This window comes from Dermacentor variabilis, chromosome 1 (genome assembly GCF_050947875.1).
Source record: "Dermacentor variabilis isolate Ectoservices chromosome 1, ASM5094787v1, whole genome shotgun sequence".
Lineage (NCBI taxonomy): Eukaryota > Metazoa > Arthropoda > Arachnida > Ixodida > Ixodidae > Dermacentor > Dermacentor variabilis.
Window position 1 is genome coordinate 231,619,979 of NC_134568.1, and position 20,830 is coordinate 231,640,808.

A 20,830-nucleotide genomic window follows, 5' to 3' on the forward strand; every position below is an offset into this window, starting at 1 on the left:
TGCTATACCGGTTAAGCTGTCATGAGGGCCCTCCCTTGTTCACTTTCTTAGGTATTTGTGTACACATACAAAAAGAGCACTAGTAGTGCTAGCCAGGACCACTCGTAGCCAACAACAGCACATGTGGAACATCCCTTTTTAAGAACAGGAGTCACATAGTAAATCAGCTTTGCAGCAAGCAAGTGGTCAAAGGTATTTTCTTTGGCTGCCTTGATGCCATGAGGGAGCATTTAAGGGCTTGTTGTCCAGTTGCCTAATCCTGAAGTCATACAATTTGACATCATCAGTTAGAGATGTTCCACATCCCCTGACATGGCCGAGAGAAGCAGTGCTGGCCAACCCTCCCAGGACTACCCCTTACACATACACAGATAGCCAAGTAAATGGGAGGACGACCACATCAGTAGCTTAATTGGCAATGCACGGCATGCTTAATGCACAGTATGGGGGTTCGGCTCCCACCTTCAGCAAGTTGTCTTTCTATCAACTTTCACTTCCTCTTTACTTATTATTTCTACATTATGATTTCCCCTACATATTGTCCAGCTTCACTGTCTGCTTCCTTCACAACATAGTAAATAACAGAAAATTGGGTCCATCAATTTCCTTTATTCTTTGTGCCTCGTTCTCTACTGCTGCTGATAGTTTACAAAATCTCCTTCACAATCTGTCCTTGTGTGAAGAGAAATTCAATCACCGGACAACACCCTGTTTGAGAAAAGTCCAAAGTGATCGACAACTTCTTCGGTTTGGTGCTGAAAAAGATTTGAGAAAAAATACTCAGTAGTCATCCAAAACATATTTTTACACAATGCCTTAAAAAGTTTTTATTAGACAAGAGGATCATGCTAAGGGATAAAACTTATCAGAATTTTGTTATACAGATCAAGAGATTACTTTAACTGTGAGGTTTTGACATGTAACTTCACTGTGGTTTACATCGTAGGTTCTAGTTTATTTTGACCACCGGAGATTCCTTAAAGTGCGCCCAAAGCTCAAATGCAAGTGTTTTTACGTTTCACCCCCATCAAACTGTGGCTGTTAGAGCCGGGAATCAAACCACTGAGCTTGTGCTCAGCAGGGCACTATAGACACTGAGCTGCTGCAACGGATGCCAAGGGATGACTGAAACAAGGCTTGCGAAATTCCACAAGGTGAAGAAAGACTCACAGGATGAAAAATTGGCATTTTCTTGATTGGCATGAGCCTAGAAACTTACACATTTGCGTACACCCACCTACCAGTATAGTGTCTTTACATTTCACATCTACGTAGTGCAGGTTCTACAATGACAAATTCCTGATTCGAGCTCAAGAATAGCGCGAAAATAAAATCCAAGAGAAGGACAGGACACAAAGCTTGATTCCTACAATGAATCTACGTCGTATTTCCATACAAGTTGCGAAGAATGTTCGTGCAAGCATGGTGCCTCAGATAACAGCGTAAGAAACAACAATGCTAGTATACATATCAGTTTAGGAAACAAGCTGCACCGCATTCTGGCTTCAAGACAAACTTAATTTGAGAGCAAGATTGAGCCTGAGTAGAACACGTTCCTATATACTGGTTTTCATAGTTTAGATTAGGGTTTCTCAACATGTGCATTTTGAAGTGTTGCGAGCAGGCGCAGAATGTAGATGCTGTAGCCTTCTTTGGGCTTTCTAGCAGGTTCTCAAGCAAGTCGTGATTCACAATCGAGCCGAGAAATCCGTGATTAGGGAAACCGTACAGTAGACGAAGAGTAGAGGTAAACGCTGCATTGAGTGCCATAAAAATTTGCGACAGCTCACTTACTCGCACATTATGCAAAGCCCCACGAAAGATGGAAAAAAAAAAGGAAAAGTCTTCACGATCAACGTACTCAAGTAAGCGACAGCAACAAACGTTTAGAAATATTTTAAACCTTTCTGTCATAAGAGAAGAAAGTGCCGCCAAGCTGAAGACACTCACGAGCTCCATTTACAACAAATTCAGCAAACAAGAGCAACAGCACTGAAAAACTGAACAGTAAGCTGCACAAAACCACGTTATGAACCATAACAGGCACTGCAAGGTATAAGGAAATGAGTTGCTTTAGGCATGGGCCCAAGTGTCGCTCATGATGGCAAGCTCAGGCACATTTTGGTTGTCCCAGCACAACTAACTAGCATATTTTGCTACACAATACAGTAAGGAACCATAAATTTATGTTTTAACTAAGATCAAAAGTGGAAGCAGCGCGCGCAAACTGTAGCAAAATTGTTAACTGGAACACGCCATACTTGTTTAAACGTCACAATCACGTGGTCAAAAATGTGACATCACTTCCGTGCATGGCAGTAGCGTTTTGGTATGGCATTTCGCCTCTACTACGCGTGTCACCAGTCACCGCCTTTTTTTAAAAACCCATATGGGTCTCAAGAATTTTCCTTTTCGTGTACCCTCCTTGATCTTGCGGGTTTCTACAGAACTGATTTGCCAATAATTGGGGTTAGGAGCAGGCAAATGGTCAACGACCCTGACTTTGACCGCCTCGATGCCTTTGTTTAGCAAACAAGAGTTTATTGGCTACTAGCCTGCTTCTAAGGTTACATGCAATTAAAATAATTTACATTTACTAACACATGCAGGATCGTCCTAACACCGTATGCTTCCATGAACTCATGCACTGCCCAAGATCATAACACACGAAAAGCACAGTTCACGTTAGCAGGCCTTGCAAAGCATGCCAAGATGCACACCTTGAAATTTATTTGAATTGTTTGAGTGCTCCCTAATATGGTCATTTCATGGGACATTAAAGGAAAATACAAAGCAGACTACTAAGTAGTAGTGGACTATAGTACTATTTGCAAGCGTGCTAAATTCTTACGCCTCAAGTTTCTGTTCCACCTCCTTAATGGGGGCTACAAATTACACAGTGGTGCATATGTATCTTTCTCTGAACAGCGAAACACTAGAACTAAACACCTTAAACATTTAATTGAATACAGGTTCCACACAGACACATTCAGGTATTTTTTCTTTCCTCAGACAATCAGTGATTAGAATTCATTGCCTAGTGATATAATTTGTTCACCTGACGATTTCCTTCCTATGCTGGAAAAATAGGTCTGAGTACGCATCTTAACTTATGTATCGCCTACAGACACTGCAATATGTTTAATTGGTTTGGTGTACTTTTTTTGTTGTTTGCCTTATGCTTCTGCATTTTTGTTCATTAACCTTTAAGGGCTGACTCAGGAAGGTCACACCCTCTTATTGTATTGCTCAACTACATCTTCTCGTAAACTACAATATTAACAAGTGTATAAGTTTGCCATTCATATTTTGATGCAATGTATTTTCCCATGTCCTGCAACAGCCTCGAAATGGAGGCTAGCAGTATGTATGAAATAAATAAATAGATGCGGCCTATTAAAGTAGCATTCCATAAACCTCACAGTGCTTGTTTCGTGCCAACAAGACTTAGTTTACGAGGAAATTGCGTCTGAAGGGTCCGCATACCTAGAGAGGAATTCAAATCACCTGCTCCTGAGCAGGGAGTGGCGACGTTGCATACGCCACGACTGCCCTTTGCTTTCATCGGTGAGTAAAACAGCGCCCTACAAATGGTGCTACAGCTTTCTACGAAAAATGCGTACGTGCGGCCATGGAGCAACCGACCCAAGACAGAACATTGGATTCACCACTGCAGCTGCTCTTGGTCAAGTGGCATGGGCTGTTCAGACATACCACGACATCACATGAACATAAAATTCTCTGCGACTTGAAGTTTGTGCAAGTTTCGCGAGCCAGAAAAGCCAGCTCAGCACTACATAATAACTACTGAAACACAAAAGCGTGGGCGATGCTTTCAAGGGTAACCTCAATAGGTTCTTTTTTCTAAAAATCAAATAGAACTAGACAAGAAGCATTTTCTTTCATGTTATAATGCAATGCAGCGATATTTTTATTACTAGTAGATGAGTTCCAGTGACAGAATTTTAATGAGGAGTGCCTTCATCATCTGGCTAGTACTTGAATGTCTAAGGGAGCTTCTAATTGTGTCCTGCATTTACTTCAGTTTCTCAATTACAAAAGCTCTATTCGCAGTAATATTATTACAATATCATCGAGCAATGCTCAAAAGACGGGCCGCCACGAGAACGAAGATGACGTCGCAGCTCTTAGTGCGAGCGAGGGTCGGCCTGGCTGCCTGGCTCCAGTGTAAATAACCTGTATATAGCCCCTTTCGTCTGTCTTTTCACACGTAACATTCTGGTGGAGGTGCGGGGTACTTCAGAAGCCGCCGCCTTCTCTCGTCTCGTCACTCTTCTAACCTCACCACCCATTCTCGCCCACTTCGACCCTGATGCCCCTACAGAATTGCGTACAGATGCCAGCGGTCATGGCGTAGGTACCGTCTTAGCCCAGCGTCAGCGTGGACAGGATCGCGTTATTACTTATGCGAGCCACTTCCTAGCACAATCGGAGCACAACTATTCCATTACGGAATGAGAATGCCTTGCTGTCGTCTGGGCAGTTGCGAATATCTGTCCTTACCTTTACAGTCGCCCTTTTTCCGTAGTCACTGACCATCATGCTCTCTGCTAGCTTTCATCACTAAAAGACCCTACAGGCCAGCTTGGTCGATGGGCTTTGAGGCTACAAGAATTTTCATATTCCATGGTGTACAAGTCTGGCCGCCTGCACCAAGACGCTGACTGCTTGTCGTGTTACCTGTTGACAACTTTGACTCCTCCAATATTGCCAGTGCTTCTTGTGTATTCTCTGTATCACAGCTGCTTCATTTCGCCGACGAGCAACATCATGACGGCTACATCAGAGCACTCATAGACCATTTTGAACATTCTCCAGCCGATGCTGCTCTACGCCTCTTCGTCCTCCGTAACCTTCATCTGGACGGCTCTGAGTTTCTACTTGTAATACCTAAACACCTCCGCTCCACTGTTCTAGAAGAGCTTCACGACGCACCAACGGCAGCACACCTTGCCGTATCTCGAACCTATGACCGTGTACGTCGCCGTATTTTTTGGACGGGCCTTGCCCGTTCCGTACGATGTTGTGTCCCCACTTGTGAACTTTGCCAACGACATAAGAAGCCTTCCCAGCTCCCCACCGGTTACCTGCAGCCGCTCGACATCCCTACCAAGACCTTCCATCGTGCCGGCTTAGACCTTCTCAGCCCATTTCCGGAATCCGGAATCTACATCAGGCAACAAGTGGGCTGCAGTCGCAGCGTACTGCAAAACAGTGCAGTTTGCGGCTTTGAAGCTGGTCGGGGCACAGCATGGCATTGGCGTGTTCAATAAGAGCATCAACCTTTTAAAAGGCGGGAGCTGACGCATACGCTTTCCATTCCGCGTTGTGGTACTTGTTAAGTCGTCAGTCCTCACATCACTGGCAACTGCGCTTTCCATGCTCATATGTTGACATTTCTCATGGAATTGTCATTCTTCTGCCTGTCCGTGTAGAGGTTAAGATGTCCTCTTTGCCACATTAGGGCGAGAAAATTGTTTAATAAATCAAGATTAACATAAAATACATGTTTTCTTTAGATTGTTGCTCTGGGTGATCTAGTGCCTCACTTGAAACAATTTTTGTGTTTCCATCGCTATGAATGTTCGCACTCATGCAAAAAAAAAAGACCCATTCTGTCACGCCAAAAATGTGTGCAACAGTGTACAACATTTATCGACGTGAAAGCAAATAATTTTGCTAGTGGCTCTCATACCACGAGACAAGGGTGTATGAAAAATCATGCCAACCATTTTGCATTGTGCTGTGGGTTGGTCTATGAGATACCTCTCGGCTGTGGCAAGTTCTATGTAGACCAAACGGCCCAATGCCTAAATGACTATTTGAGGGAGCATTCAAACAATTTAAATAAACCGGATGGTGCAGCGCACATTGCAAGGCCTGCTCATGTGAGCCGTGCTTTCCAACATTGTGATCCTGGGCAGAAGTAGCAACAAAACAGCACATGAACTCGCGAAGGAATATTTTATCAGAGAGATGGTGCACATGTCAGTAGCACTTCAATTGCCTTAATTCCCCAGAAGTGCACTTGTTTAATGCCGATTTGTAGCATTACTAGACAAACTAGCACTGTCACAACATTCGCCTCTTGCATGTGCACAAAATTTGTACCCTATCTTCCATCCTTTGAATCATTAAGTCAGTTGGTAGTTCGCACTTTCATGCGTCCTTCTTCTATAAATATCTTTTTGCGCACAAAAAAAAAGATGCGTCGCAGATTTCACCAACTTGCCCAAGACGAAGTCCTAGTCAGTTTCAAAAATTTCCTTCAGAGATTTTCTTGTTGTGATGAGAATTTCTGTCAATGCATGGCACTCTGTTCGAACAAAGGGACAGGTGGTTGACAACTTCACTGAAGATGGGAGAAAAGAAAGGTTATAGAGGCAAAGATTGTCACATTATCACCCAGATATGTTCCCTAACGCAATGCCTAAAGAGTTTTTTTTTTTTGTTGGACAAAAGGATCAGGGTAAAGCTCAAGACCTATGAGCATTCTATTGCACAGACAAAAGGATTAACCAAACAAGCCCTGTGAAGTGCAGCAAGGTCAAGGAAGATTCATACAATGGAAACGGCATTTGCTTGAGAGCGGCATGCATGGACCTGCAAGCCCACACTGGTCATATTAGCATGCATTTCACATGTATAACAAAATGCAGGTTCCTGCAATGAAGCTACGTCATGTCTACAAACAAGTTGCGAGGAACATTTGCGCAAACCTGGTACCTCGCACAGCGCCATCATAAGAAGCAATACTAAATAGCAGCTTAGCAAACTAGCTGGAAGAAATTTAAGAAAATTTCTCGGTCTTCAAGACAGCCAAACTTTACAACAAAATTGAACCAAAGTAGAGCTATGAGTGGCTGGGCCACCTTTTGCAATATTTGTCTTCATAGTTTACATTCAGGTTGCTCAACATGTGCCTTTTGAACTGTAACGAGCAGGTGCACAAGCAAGTCGCGATTCGCTAGCCACCAAAATCCGAGGTAAACAGGGAAACAGCATGAAGATGCAAGACAAGAAACAGTAGAGGTAAATGCGACATTGCCGTAAAAAAATTGCAACAGCACTTACTCGGGCAATATATGCAACAGCAATCCTACGAAGGATGAAGAAGAAACTTTAATAGAGAATGGTCCGGCAGTTTTTGTCAGGTGGCGGCTCGAAGTCCTTGAACTCGAGCGGCACCTTCGGCTTGCCGGATGGCCCAGAGCTGCGGTCTGCCAACTCTGAACTTTTGAGAGTCGTCTCCCAGCGGCGGCAACGCCGATGGCGAAGGTCCCCGGCAGCCCTCGAAGCCGGGGCGGCGCCGGGAAGAAGCGAGCTCGAGGCTTCCCGCACTCTGGCTGCAGCGACAAGAGTTTAGAACGCGTTTAAACGTTTTTACCATAAGAGAAAAAAGTTCTGCCATACTGAAAGCCAACATGTGCCCCATTCACAACAGCAAATTCAACAAACAAGAGCACTGAAAAACGTAACAGGAGCTACATAAGACCACACTACCAACCATCAACGCGCTGCAAGGCATAAGGAAACGAGCTGCTCCAGCGTTGCGTCCAAGTGTCGCTCGTGAACGCAAGTTCGAACACCATCCGATTCTTCCAGCGCAACTAGAACAACATTATAGCACACAATACAGTAAGAAACCGTAAAATTGTGTCTTAGCTAAGCTGAAAAGCTGAAGCAGTTCCAGCAGCGCGCGCAAAACTATAAACCGGAACACGTCATACTTGTTTAAACAACGTCATCATAACTCTGACGTCACTTCCGTGCGTGGCAGCAGTGTTTTAGTATGGCATTTCGCTACTACCACGTGCGTGTCAACAGCTTACGCCTTTTCGAAACGAGAGCGTTTGAGAAAAAGGTGACTTCGCGCTCGGCTTGCGAGCTCCACGGACCGCGTACAACACAGAGTTGCGTACGACAACAGAACTTGTCTGAGATGTTCACAACAGCGTATGCTACCCGCGGACTATTTTATTTCACCAAGCCCGAGGGGTGGTTCAGGGCCCCTTTGAGAGTGCTAAGAATACGGTTGAGTGGGACGAGATTAGGGGCCGAGTGTTATTGTATGAAACCATATATGACCATATGAAACTCTATGGCTGGGGAGGCGCATGCATGCTTTGCGGTGAAGCACGCGACGACGAAAAATTCTATGGCGGCGCTGCGATCGAACTGGATAGGGCCGCAACAAGCATAAAGTTTGCTACAAAAATTACTAGAGGGAACTCTGGCGCTGCAGTCGTTGTCCTACCATGGGAATGATTCGTATGGGAATGATGGGAAGTACATGAATTTGTCTGATCTTCGTGCTTGTGGATTCAGACGTTCTTGTGGCTTTGTATATTACGCTATATAAATCTTATTGTCGTATATTTCGGCGCAATCTATATTCTTCGAAGTGCAGAAGACGCCGGGAACGCGTACAATTGCTATTAATTGCAACGATTGAGCTTGTCCAGGTGGCCAAATCGAAACGCGCCAAGCGTCTCAAGGCACTGGCATGCCCGCGATAAATTCATAAGGGCGTTTCATTCGCTTGTCGATACATGCGTCCGTGGCATAATGGTTTCAATATCAGGCTTCTATGCTACACTCTACACTCCTAGGCAAAGTTACACCCTTTGGTTTGCCCCTTCTGCCACACAACAATAATCGTTATCTGCCTTCATGCGTTTCCTTTCTTTAACGCTGCGAGCCCGGTACTTTCCAGTAACGAATGGCACGCGCGTTATCAGCATAGAACAGTTTACACCCTTTGGAGTGCCCCTTCTGATAACGCGCGTGCCGTTCGTCACTGGAAAGTTCCGGGCTTGCAGCGATAAAGAAAGGAAACGCATCAAGGTGGATGACGATTATTTTTGCGTGGCAGAAGGGGCAAGCCAAAGGGTGTAAACTGTTCTTAGAGTGTAGAGTCCCTGTACGTGTTCGAATCCTGCCGTCGGGCAATTTTAATGATGTTTATTTAATTATTTGTTGCGCAATATACTGTTGAAAATGACGAGTTTACAAAGCCGTTTGAAGCCAAAATGACGAAGTTTAGGCAAATCCATGTACTTCCCATAATTCCCATGCTAGGACAACCGCTCCCATTGCAGCTCCCGTAGACACTAGCGCCAGAGTTCTCTCTATAGGCGTCAAGGTCGCGCCAGTCGCGCTTCTTTATTCTATGTCGCGCCGTTGAAAACTGCTGGCAATTCTGCTCGGCGGGATTATGGTGGCTAGCGGAGTCGTTCGTACTGCTTTGCGCGCTGCTGTCTGCGATCAGACCGCCCAAATCGTGTTTATAATTGCACTCTTAGAAAAATTTACACCCTTCGGGGTTTATCTTGTCCCACAACGATAATCGCCATCTGTCTTGCCCGCGTTTCCTTCCTTTAACGCTGCGAGCCTGGTACTTCCCAGTCATGAACGGCATGCGCGTTATCAGTGTGACGTAGCATTCTCGACAGGAAAGTAGCCAGAGCCGAGTTTTCAAGAAAGGAAACGCAAGCAAGGCAGATGACGATTATCGTTGTGGGACAAATACACACCCCAAGGGGTGCAACCGCTTTAAGAGTGATGGGTATGAGATGTATTTATGCCTTAGGAGTAGATAGAATAGATTTTCTTTATCTTTATTTCATTTTATTGATTTTTAATGCTGCTCGGTTACTTCGCGTGCATTGCGGCCGCAATGTCGTCTTTCATTCTACTATGTTATTGTATACGGTTCCCTTTGGAGAACAAATATTTTTCTTGTTCTTCAAGCAGTATGTATTCCTCGTGTGTATTTTTTGCGCATATAGTTTTTCATCAGTAGGTCTTGCGAAGCGCAGCCGGACAAAAACATATGTAAACGTCCTGCTTGCCGCTTCGAACAAATAAAACATATCGGCCCCATCCGGCGCCCTGTACTCAGTTCTACGGGAAGTATTATGATAGAAAAAGAATTAAAAAAAAAGCTGCAGTGCAACATGCCCTTCATGTTTCCGTCTTCCTCGCGTAACAGAAAGCGGGGTAATTGGCACATTTTTAAAATTTTTATTGCGGACGGCACTCGGGAGCCGAAAACAAGTTTTAGGTAGCGATTATATGCTAATTTTTGGCCCGTAAGCCGTGTGAAATTTTATGTCCAGTCCATGCTTAACAACAACAAAACTCAGTGCCATTCCATTCTGTGAAGGATGACCAGCGAAGCTGTGTATGTGGGCCCCTTAATGGCGAACTGCACCTTCGTCGCGGGTGGGCCCGGTATTGTACTATCTTCGGGATCTTTTCTGTTCGCGGACGCGATACTTTGCTGTTAAGTGGATATGGCGTTGCGCTGCTAAACTCGAGCTCACGGGTTCAAACCAGGTCGCGGAATTCGATTCGTAATTCTGTTTAGGTGCATGTTAAAAAAGCCCAGGTGGTGAGTACTAGAACAGGGTGCCTCATAAGCATATCGCCAGACGTAAAACGCTAGAATTTGTTTAATTAAAGAAGAACAAGAAAAAAAAGGAGGTAGCTACGTCCTTCGGCTTTTTTCTAGGGATGCAAACGAAATAAATTATTCTCGAGTTTGATTACTGAGAAAAGCATGTTACGCTTATATATTTCATACCTTCAATGTAATGCCGTTACCGACTGTACGTCCTGCTCAACAAAGCAGCTTCTCCAATATAAACGGCTGCTTTCAGTTATCCGGTGAACTATCATAAGAACAATACTGAAGCATTTAAAGGAACGGCATGCCTCACATACACGTAAACATATTTGTAGATGTGCCGTGTTCGTTGAAGAAGATAAGTGCGGTACTAAATTGGGGCACCCAGTTTTAATGGGTTACAGTCTTGCAGACATGGTGAGGCTGTCAAGCAAAAAAATTTTTTCCTTGCCTGAATCAAGTTTGCAGATTTACAGGCTATCCCAAAACGGGGCGTTTATATTGAATGACAGCTAGGAACTTATTCACCGGAACCGATTAGCATCCGTGCGGTAATTCTCTCAGGAACTGGTGCGCCTCGGCGAAACAGCCACGACTCTCCAGCAGCGCAATCATTCGGACTAAAAGTCTTCACTTGCATTGGCCCCTCACCTTCGAGGCTTCAAGAGTGCTGTTAATCCTTACATTCGAACGCAAACGGCTATTCAATAATTTTGAATAGTGAAATCTCAAGTCAAATACGATCTGAATAGCAAATGCCATTCGATTAGACTGTTTCTGCTTCAATTCGCCTGGTGGCACGTTGAAGGAGATTGCAAGACAAGCCACGGAGATTACTTTGGTAAAGACTTCCCGGTTTCCCCGATTGAATCTGAGCACATGGCAATATCTTGTCCCTAACACTGTTGTTCATATTAACGTCCAATAATTGCCTAGATTCCTTTTCTTGGAAAGTCTATTGGTTCACCTGGAGGTGGTGCAGTTTAAAAGAAACACTCTTATTCCGGACGGGAGTTCTCACTTTTTCAATCAGTGCATTTAAAATATTTTATAATTTTTCTCTTGCATATATATACTTTTAGATTTACCTAGAAGTACATTGGTCATTAGCATTTCTTCGCGCCGCGCAGTTAATGAACCCAGTTTATTTCACTATAATGTTGTTTTCTTTGATCATTGTCCCTGATCAATATTCCACCAAGAAACGCGCGTCAAATGACACGATATCAATAACGTTTTCTTACGTATATTCATGTTGCAGATACACTCTAAAAACAGTTGAACCCTTTGGGGTGTATATTTGTCCCACAACGATAATCGTCATCTGTCTTGCCCGCGTTTCCTTTCTTTACGCTGCGAGCCCGGTACTTCCCGGTCACGAACAGCATGCGCGTTATCAGTGTGACGCAGCATTCTCGACAGGAAAGTAGCGAGCGCCTAGTTTTCAAGAAAGGAAACGCAAGCAAGGCAGATGACGATTATCGTTGGGGGACAAATATACACCCCAAAGGGTGCAACCGTTTTAAGAGTGTACATTCTAAACACAGTTGCACCCTTTGGAGTGTATATTTGCCACACAACGATAATCGTAATCTGTCTTGTCCACATTTCCTTTCTTTCACGCGGCGAGCCCGGTACTTTCCAGAAACGAACGGCATGCGCGTTATCAGCATGACATAGCATTCCCGACAGGAAAGTAACGAGCGCAGCGTTTTCAAGAAAGGAAATGCGGGCAAGACAGATGACGATTATCGTTGTGTGGCAAATATACACTCCAAAGGGCGTAAACTTTCCTTACACACTCTTAAAACGGTTGCACCCTTTGGGGTGTATATTTGTCCCACAAAAATAGTCGTCATCTGTCTTGCTTGCGTTTCCTTTCCTGAAAACTCGGCGCTCGCTACTTTCCTGTCGAAAATGCTGCGTCACACTGATAACGCGCATGCCGTTCGTGACTGGGAAGTACCGGGCTCGCAGCGTTAAAGAAAGGAAACGCGGGCAAGACAGATGACGATTATTGTTGTGGGACAAGATACGCCCCAAAGGGTGTAAAGTTTTCTAAGAGTATACACTCTTAAAGCGGTTGCACCCTTTGGGGTGTATATTTGTCCCACAACAATAAGCTTTGTGTGCCTTGCTTGCGTTTCCTTTCTTGAAAACTCGGCGCTCGCTACTTTCCTGTCGAGAATGCTGCGTCACACTGATAACGCGCATGCCGTTCGTGACTGGGAAGTACCGGGCTCGCAGCGTTAAAGAAAAGAAACGCGGGCAAGACAGATGACGATTATTGTTGTGGGAAGAAAAGCCCCAAAGGGTGTAAATCTTTCTAAGAGTGTAGAGTATACACTCTTAGGCAATGTTACACCCTTTGGAGTGCCCCTTCTGCCACACAACAATTATCCTTACCTGCCTTGATGCGTTTCCTTTCTTGAAAACGCCGCGCCCGCTACTTTCCTGTCGGGAATGCTATCATGATGATAACGCGCATGCAGTTCGTTACTGGAAAGTACCGGGCTAGCAGCGTTAAAGAAAGGAAACGCATCAAGGCAGATGACGATTATCGTTGTGTGGCAGAAGGGGCACTCCAAGGGGTGTAACTTTGCCTAAGAGTGTAGGCGGCACGTGTTATATTTAGAAAACAATGTTAAAAGCAGCAGTTCACCTGGCTAAAACTACAATTGGTACCGGCCGACAAGAGTCGCGGGCGCACCAATGCAAGTAAAACCACAACAATTTTACTGCACGGACATTCTGCAAGAAAAACTGGGCGTCCGCCAGCGTCCGCGTAATGAAAGCGCTCTCGCTAGCAGGCAACGCACTGACAACGACAGCAAAATTGAAGACGTCGTGTTGCATAACACTTGTCCACTGCATATTTGCAGTGGACATAAGGCAGTACTATAAGAGCGCACGCGCGCAACCAGTCTCACACCCTTACACACTCTAAAAAAATGTACACCCTTTGGGGTGTATATCTGCCACACAACAATAATCGTCATCTGCCTTGCTTGCGTTTTCTTTCTTGAAAACGCCGCACCCACTACTTTCCTGTCGGCAATGTTATGTCATGCTGATAACGCGCATGCCGTTCGTTACTGGGAAGTACCGGGCTTACAGCGTTAAAGAAAGGAAATGCGGACAAGACAAATGACGTTTATTGCTGTGTGGCAAGATATGCACTCTTCACTCTTAAAACGGTTGCACCCTTTGGGGTGTAAATTTGTCCCACAACAATAATCGTCATCTGCCTTGCTTGCGTTTCCTTTCCTGAAAACTCGGCGCTCGCTACTTTCCTGTCGAGAATCCTGCGTCACACTGATAACGCGGCGCCGTTCGTGACTGGGAAGTACCGGGCTCGCCGCGTTAGAGAAAGGAAACGCGGGCAAGACGGATGACGATTATCGTTGTGGGACAAGATAAGCCCCAAAGGGTCTAAATATTTCTAAGGGTGTAAGGGTTCCAGAAGAGTTTACACCCTTTGGCGTGTATGTCACACAACGATAATCGTCATCTGTCTTGCCCGCATTTATACTTTCTTGAAAACGCTGCGCTCGTTACTTTCCTGTCGGGAATGCTATATCACGCCGATAACGCGCATGCCCTTCATTACTGGAAAGTACCGGGCTCGCCGCGTTAAACAAAAGAAATGCGGGCAAGACAGATGACGATTATTGTTGTGTGGCAAATATACACCCCATAATATTTTTTTTGCTGTTATCCTCTGACTCATTTACGTGCGATATGACTGTTTTTCAAGAAGAAAAGGAACATTAATGAAGGGATCAAGAAAGACAATAACAATGAATGCAATTAATGGAACCAACTCACCCCTGCTCATCGCGACGTTTGCTTCTTCAGCCAAGCATCGCATCTGCAGCACCATATCTGCAGTATCGGTTTCGCCGTGGTTTGCATCGGAGATCTTTTGAGCCTAGCTAAGCCGGATATGGTTTTAGCGATTTTAGTTATTTATTTCCGGACCTGACGTCATATACCAACATGGACGATTCCCAGCTTCAAGGTGAGCGCTGAATAAACGTTTCGTTTTCATGCGTATTAACCGAATTGTTTTCTGCCAGTGCTACTGTCAGTTCATCTAAGAGCGTATAGCATCCTCGTTATATGAAGAAAAGTGTAAAGTTATTGGTTTATGACGTTTTGCAGCCTTTCAACAGTAGGCTTAAATCTAGCTACTATGCAGCAGTACATGGCACAGCTTGAGAGCGGCGTCACTAATGGTATTAAATCTAATTGCAATTGCCATGCTTCATCTTTGCACTCATCACTTTATGCATGTCTCAGGAACAACATGTGCTAGTGTCGTGACTAAGGTATACTATAGAGAGCTGTCAGCTGGTGGTGAACTTTCTGGGTGCAAGCCCGAAGGACCTGTGTTTCATAATGAAATACTTTATAGAGTAGATTTTAATTTCACTAGTGCTCATAGCCGCAGCATATAGTTTAACCATTCAATTTATAAGAGCTCGAAAATCGTACAAAACTTGGTTATGTGACCCAGGTACACTTTCTGTTCACATTCGCCGAGTTTTGTATGAACCGAAGACAGCTGGGTTTTTGTTGAAATGCACTGTGAACCTGCTGCGGCAGGGTTTTTCCGTCTATCGCAGTGCAAATTTAACACCGAAAACATCTCGTTTAACCCATAAAGGACTCTCTTATAGCCTTACCAGCGGTGCGTAATTGCTGGTATGCGTTAGCGCGCTGTATTTAGCAAGTTTCAGGAGGCAGTTTTTGCGTAAACATTTCGCAAAGCGCATTTGAAACGAGGCTGCTGCTTCTCCTCATCACTGTTGTAGCGATATGATGCGTGCTGTGCCCTTTGTGCTTGGTGTTTAATTCGCACAGGCGCCTTGCGGTGTTCGCACGACTGTCAGACGCTTGAATTGTTTATGGCGTACACTCCTGTTGCGCGTAGTAAACTAAGGAAAGCGCACGCGATGCAACATAATATCGCCTGCTGGATAGTTGGTCGTCAGAGCCTGGGCAGAAGAGCGGTCTGCGTTTGATAGCTGCATCAGGTCATGTGACACCTGTTGTGCACTCCGCATCAAAAGTCTGGCCCGCTTTGCATTGTTGCCGCATTGATTGAGCATGCAAGGTAATCGTTAATATCGTTTTATTGGCCACTGCGCAAGTGATTGTGTCGTCATACAGCACTAACAAAACGGTGTTTGTGTACTTAAGTTGTTTTCAAAATTTGTCACTAATCAAACCCATGACTCTTCATTTCATTGATATTGTTGCCATTTGATAGCAATTTTTCCCTGTGCAGCTATTTTTGTCCTTTTTGTAGGCTGTCAAGAGTGTGTCATAATCATATTTTGTCCATTAATTTGTATGCCATATGTTATGTGGCATATTTCCAAACATGTCTCAAGTGTGCTCACACAAAAGGTCTATTCGATTGAGCCAAGTTTCTCTGCACCTTCTGAACCTATTCACGGTGCACTGCACCTAGACCCTCGATTCCCCAAGGTGCAGCAGCGCACCCTGCACCCCCGTGCTCGATTGAACGGGGTGCAAGGCAAGGTGCCGCCGTGGTGCACTGCACCCTTGAACCTTGCAGCGAGTGGGTGCAGCCCGGCACCCCCTGCACTTTTTCGTTCGAGGTGCCGTGCACCTTTTTCTGAATCGAACAAACCTTATGATGGACATGTGCCAATTTGTGTTATTACATTTGAAAGTGCATTGTATTATTTATTTTAATCATACCTTAAAGAGGACATAAGATAAATGAAGTGACACAGAGCAGTGTTAAAGTAAGCAGTGAAAACAGCAACAAAGCATGCAAGACAAATTATTATTTGTCTTTCATGGTTTTGTTCTAATGACATCTTGGTTATGTATTGGCCTTGTTGGTGTATTTCATGTTGTATTAGATCTAGAGTCAAGAAATTTGGTCTCATGAGTCAGGAGGAAGTTTCACCAATTGATCTGTGAAATAAAAATAATACACGAGTTTGGTGCTCTTGCAGCTCATTTTTTTTATAAGACTTGCATTTTAATGTATCAATTTTTGACCACAATATGTGTACCAGGGTGATGAGATCGACTTATAATAAGCAGATTTGGGCTTGTCATTACCTCGTTTCAGTTCCAGAAAAATAATTTGGCATATATTACCACCAAATCGTGTATTTTTGCATGGTCATGGCCTCAACTAATGTGTACATCAAGATGCATCACTTGTAGGAAACGAGAAGAGTAACCGATCAGCTATCGCCATCCTGTTTCAGTGGCCATGAGGCCATTTTTGGGCTTTAGGGCAGATGTGTGATAGTACCGAGCACTCTGGCGCAGTAGTTGACATCAGCAGTAAGTAGTTAGTACTGGATTCCATTGAGGCTTTTAGTAAAACACCTATCTATACATTAATTTTTTCAGTTCCTGGTTTTGATTCTGCCACTCGTACAGAGTACGAGGAGGGAGACTGATCTCAGCTCCTGATGTTAAGGCACTTCAACATATGTCAAAATCAGTACTATTCTGCACTAACTCAGTTCTATTGGAAATTTTAGTGCATACAGCCATACTGAAAATCATGACAGTTTTTCAAAAATTATAGTTGTAAATTTCTCACATATTTTCATATTTTTGTGATGTTACTAAAACCACAGTTACTGGTTAATTCTGCTACTCGAACAAGTCAGGACTTTATTTCCATGCTATATTTTCTTTTATAGTATGCTTGAGTGCTTGTTAAAAGCACACTTTTGTCCTCTTGGCACTGGCTGGCTTGTGCAGGATTACTTTGCTTGAGTACCATTTACATGTAACGACAGTTGTTTCTTCTAATAGTGAATGCATTTAAACATCTTATAAAAACATTGTGCTTCTTTGAGAAACTGTAATAAGCAACAAGCATATACATTTTTTTTAAACCTGGGGGGGTTGAATCACTCATGTGGTGAGCAAACTTGGGCATTGTTAATTCCGACCTCCAACTTGTGGTGGCATGTATGCATGTGTTGCAAGGTGACCATGGTGACCCATGCTTTTGGCAATAAAGAAGATGTCAACATGAGTGTGCAAGTACATTAAGGGAGAATTTATTGTCACACAGCAGATGTCTTCAACAGAGAAACACAGGATGAAGGAAAGAGGCAGAGAACAGAATTCTGTACACGTTGCTACATTGTGTACACTGTGTACCTTGCTCATTGTACACAATAATGCTGGCTAGCCAATATACAAGAATTACTTTTTCAATGAGATTACGCTACAAAATGGAGTACATTTCATCTCCAACGTTACAGAATGAATGTTTGCCCATGCCTGACTGAAGCTTATGTGGTTTATTCAAAGGGATTTGTTAATTCAGATTATTGAGGATGCTTTCATTTCATTTCATTTATTATACCCTCAAGACCACAAGGTGTTACAGAGGGAGTGGGGTAAAAAAAAAAGTTACAAAATAAAGAAGGCAGCAAGTGACGTAGTCATAGACATGTGAAGCCCGAAGCGATGGTGTCGATTATGGCCGTACGAAATTGTGCGTGGTCTTCAATAGCAATCAACGCAGCGGGAAGGTGGTTCCATTCTTGGCACGTCCTAGGAAGAAAAGACTCATGACAAGCTCTAGTGCGACACTGCAAAATTCCAACTTTGTGATGATGATCAATGCGAGTAGATATGTACGTTGAAGATGAAATAAGATTATCGCGCAGATATGAATTATGGAAGTATATTTTATGAAACAGAGCCAGGCGAGAGCATTTGCGACGAGCAGAAAGTAGTGGAAGTTGGAGGATGTTTTTCATAGAAGTTATGCTAGCCATGCGGTTATAATTGCTTAAGATGAAACGCGAGGCATTATTTTGAACGCGTTCAAGAGACTGGGTTAGTGTCTCTGCATATGGGTCCCAAATTGATGAAGCTTATTCCATTTTACTCCTAATTAGCATCTTGCACAAAATTAACTTTAATGATGACAGAGCGAAAGAGAAGTTTCGACGGATATAACCTAACATGCGATTACTTTTATTGATAACGCTGTCGATGTGTAAAGAACAGGAAAGAGTAGAGGTTAAATGGACACCTAGGTATTTGTAAGATGTAACTGCTTCCATGGCAGTATTATTAAAATAATAGGTCGGAAGAGGAAGTTCACGCCGGGTTACACACATGCTTTTGCACTTAGATGGGTTTAGTTTCATTAACCACAAGTCGCACCAGTTAGACAGCTTTAATGTCGTTTTGCAGATTGTTGGTATCAGTGGCATCAGAAGTTTCACAAAGAATAACGCAATCGTCGGCAAAGAGATAAATGTTAGAAGAAATGTCATTGGGTAAGTCGTTAATATAAATTAAAGAAAGGAGAGGGCCTAACACTGATCCTTGAGGAACGCCAGATTCAACAGGGCTAAATGTAGAGAAGTGGTTATTAAATGCAACGAACTGGGATCGGTTAAGGAGAAAGTGCTCTAGCCATGCAAACAGATTAGGGTCAAGATTTAGTTTACTAAGCTTAAAAATGAGTAGTTTGTGACATACCTTGTCGAAAGCCTTTTCAATGTCAAAGAAAACACAGTCTGCGCATGAACCTTTATCAAGAATTAGATGAAGATCGTGAGTGAACGAAAGCAGTTGTGTACATGGTACAGGGTTCTTTTTTTTTTATGCATGTATTGCAAGTAAATGCACTATGAAGTGTTCAGTGAATGTAGATTGCTACATGGGAGTTTTGGGAGTATATGGAAGTTTTCTTGCACGCTGAAAAACCTTATATGGCCTTTGTGTGCTAATTGCCTGTTGTGCTTAGTATCTTTTGCTGAGGTTCCACTCACTGATGATATTAGGGATAATGTTGAGGACTGCAAGCAATATGGTATGGGGAAATATACTGAATGTTTTTGTGTGTGTGACTCGTGCTTTTGCAACTTCTGCAAACTTCTTAGACCCTTACTGCGTGGTGTATTGTATATGATGCACATAGAACTCCTAACTTACCGGAATCAACATAAAGGGAATCAAGACATATTAACCTTGAATCTGTATTATCTTTGGCCATCTAATTCATAGTGTCTATAACTCAGAAATGAATTTTTAATTATTTTTCTTGTGTAGTAGGTATGCTGGCAGCTTGTCACTCAGTACAGTCGAGCGCTTCCACAACCAATGCCTCTACAATGAACATATCTACAACAAGATTATCTGTATAACGAAGGAATAAGTCTGTCACGGTTATATTGTGAGCAGTGTGCTGCGTGACCTTTACGAAGTAACACGTATAATGAATGATTTTGAAGGCCCCAAGCACTTCGTTATAAAGCGTTTGACCTTATACATGAAGTTTCTAAACAAACATGTTATTTTCATAAATCTTACATATGAAAGCAGTGCAGAAATAGCAGGGTGTCTATTTGCTCTTTATCAACCTACTGTAATGTTTTGAATGAGAAAGACATTCTGGTGGTTTAGTGAGAAAAGCAATAATTGCTGTGCCATATATGATACAGTATGGAGTTATGGGTTGTTTTGTGGACAACAGCAGATATTTGTTTTGTTCCAAGAAAACAAATTTGGTGGAAAAATATAACGTTTTTGCATGCTATATTGTTGATTAGCACCTTTATGTTCATGAATATGTCAAAATTAAAATTCCAGCAGTTTTTACTAATGACATAGTGTCGAGCCAGCCATATTGCAAGAGCTAAAGACAAGAGCAGCAACAAAGAACTCTCAACATTATTGAAAAATTTCCAGCACATAGCACAGAAGAGGAAGGAAGGCAGAAGGATAGAAAGTAATAGGACCTAAGGAAGGAAGAAGGCATTCTTTCTGATTGTGTCAAGCTCCTAAAGCAACAAAAAGCAAAAATCCACATAAAAAAAGTGCGCTAGTGGAACCAGTTTGGATATTCAAGCTATAATTTAAGGATAATGGCATCATATCTTAAGTAAAGTTGCACTAATTTGAGCTGTGAGAAATACCCTTCATTTATTACAGCAAAGTTTCAAGTTATTTCAGTGGCTGTGATATGTATTTTGCAGGTTTTCTCCAATTCAGGTGCCTTTCTGTATGGTTATAAAATATGCTTGTAACTGCATAATGCATCATATATGTAAGGTCCTTCATTTCCAGGCTTTATTCAAGCGAAGCATGTATTGCTTCACTTGTGTCGGTGTTGGTGTTGCCGTACGAGAAAACTCCAGCCTGCGAAAATAAAAATTGCTTGTCAGGCTGCGGATTCAAACCATTGACCTCCGGGTTGCAAGACCATCACGCTGATTCAGCCACTGTCGGTTCATCATACGCGCCCTTTAAAGCGCTGTTTTATATGCATGAACAAGTACACGCAGTGCAAGGTGCAAGCCAATCACAGGTGTCCCTTCTCTATGGAGGAGAGATAGGGTGTGATTGCACGATCACTCGTCT

At 43.3% G+C, this 20,830-nt stretch overlaps 3 protein-coding genes across 8 annotated transcripts in view; 1 reads left to right on the plus strand and 2 right to left on the minus strand.

Annotated features, from left to right (window-relative positions):
• Positions 1-14,336, minus strand: part of LOC142559098 (uncharacterized) — a 52,562-nt gene extending 38,226 nt beyond the window's left edge. The window contains exon 1 of one of the 2 annotated variants that reach the window (XM_075670821.1): positions 14,261-14,336. Coding sequence is in view for 1 of the 2 variants with exons in the window: in XM_075670822.1 (XP_075526937.1) it covers positions 14,261-14,315 (55 nt within the window). In the remaining variant the exon portion in view is untranslated. The remainder of the gene's footprint in view (positions 1-14,260) is intronic. The other variant, XM_075670822.1, reaches the window with a different exon arrangement.
• On the minus strand, positions 595-7,698 carry LOC142558989 (uncharacterized). 5 transcript variants are annotated; one of them, XR_012823103.1, is made up of 4 exons: positions 7,529-7,698; positions 7,096-7,367; positions 6,250-6,337; positions 595-755 (listed from the first exon to the last, which is right to left on the minus strand). XR_012823103.1 is itself a non-coding variant. In XM_075670814.1 (3 exons), the coding sequence occupies exons 1-2, from the start codon at positions 7,611-7,613 to the stop codon at positions 7,144-7,146; spliced, it is 309 nt and encodes a 102-aa protein (XP_075526929.1). In that variant the 5' UTR covers positions 7,614-7,695; the 3' UTR covers positions 595-755; positions 7,096-7,143. The 5 variants fall into 5 exon arrangements, 1 of the variants encoding a protein (XP_075526929.1); XR_012823102.1 differs by having other exon boundaries at positions 6,250-6,373; XR_012823101.1 differs by having other exon boundaries at positions 6,254-7,367; positions 7,529-7,697.
• A 10-nt stretch (positions 14,337-14,346) lies between the features above and the next one.
• Positions 14,347-20,830, plus strand: part of LOC142559026 (E3 ubiquitin-protein ligase MARCHF6) — a 168,791-nt gene continuing 162,307 nt past the window's right edge. Inside the window, exon 1 of the mRNA XM_075670815.1 lies at positions 14,347-14,453. Coding sequence (XP_075526930.1) covers positions 14,432-14,453 — 22 coding nt within the window. The 5' untranslated portion in view covers positions 14,347-14,431. The remainder of the gene's footprint in view (positions 14,454-20,830) is intronic.

What these genes read in the sequence shown, in the direction of transcription:
- LOC142558989 (XM_075670814.1), bottom strand. Translation starts at nt 7,613, where the DNA reads ATGGTGTTCGAACTTGCGTTCACGAGCGACACTTGGACGCAACGCTGG. An exon ending in TGCCTTGCAGCGCGTTGATG is followed by an intron (nt 7,368 to 7,528) that starts GTTGGTAGTGTG and finishes TTGTCGCTGCAG; the next exon opens with CCAGAGTGCGGGAAGCCTCG.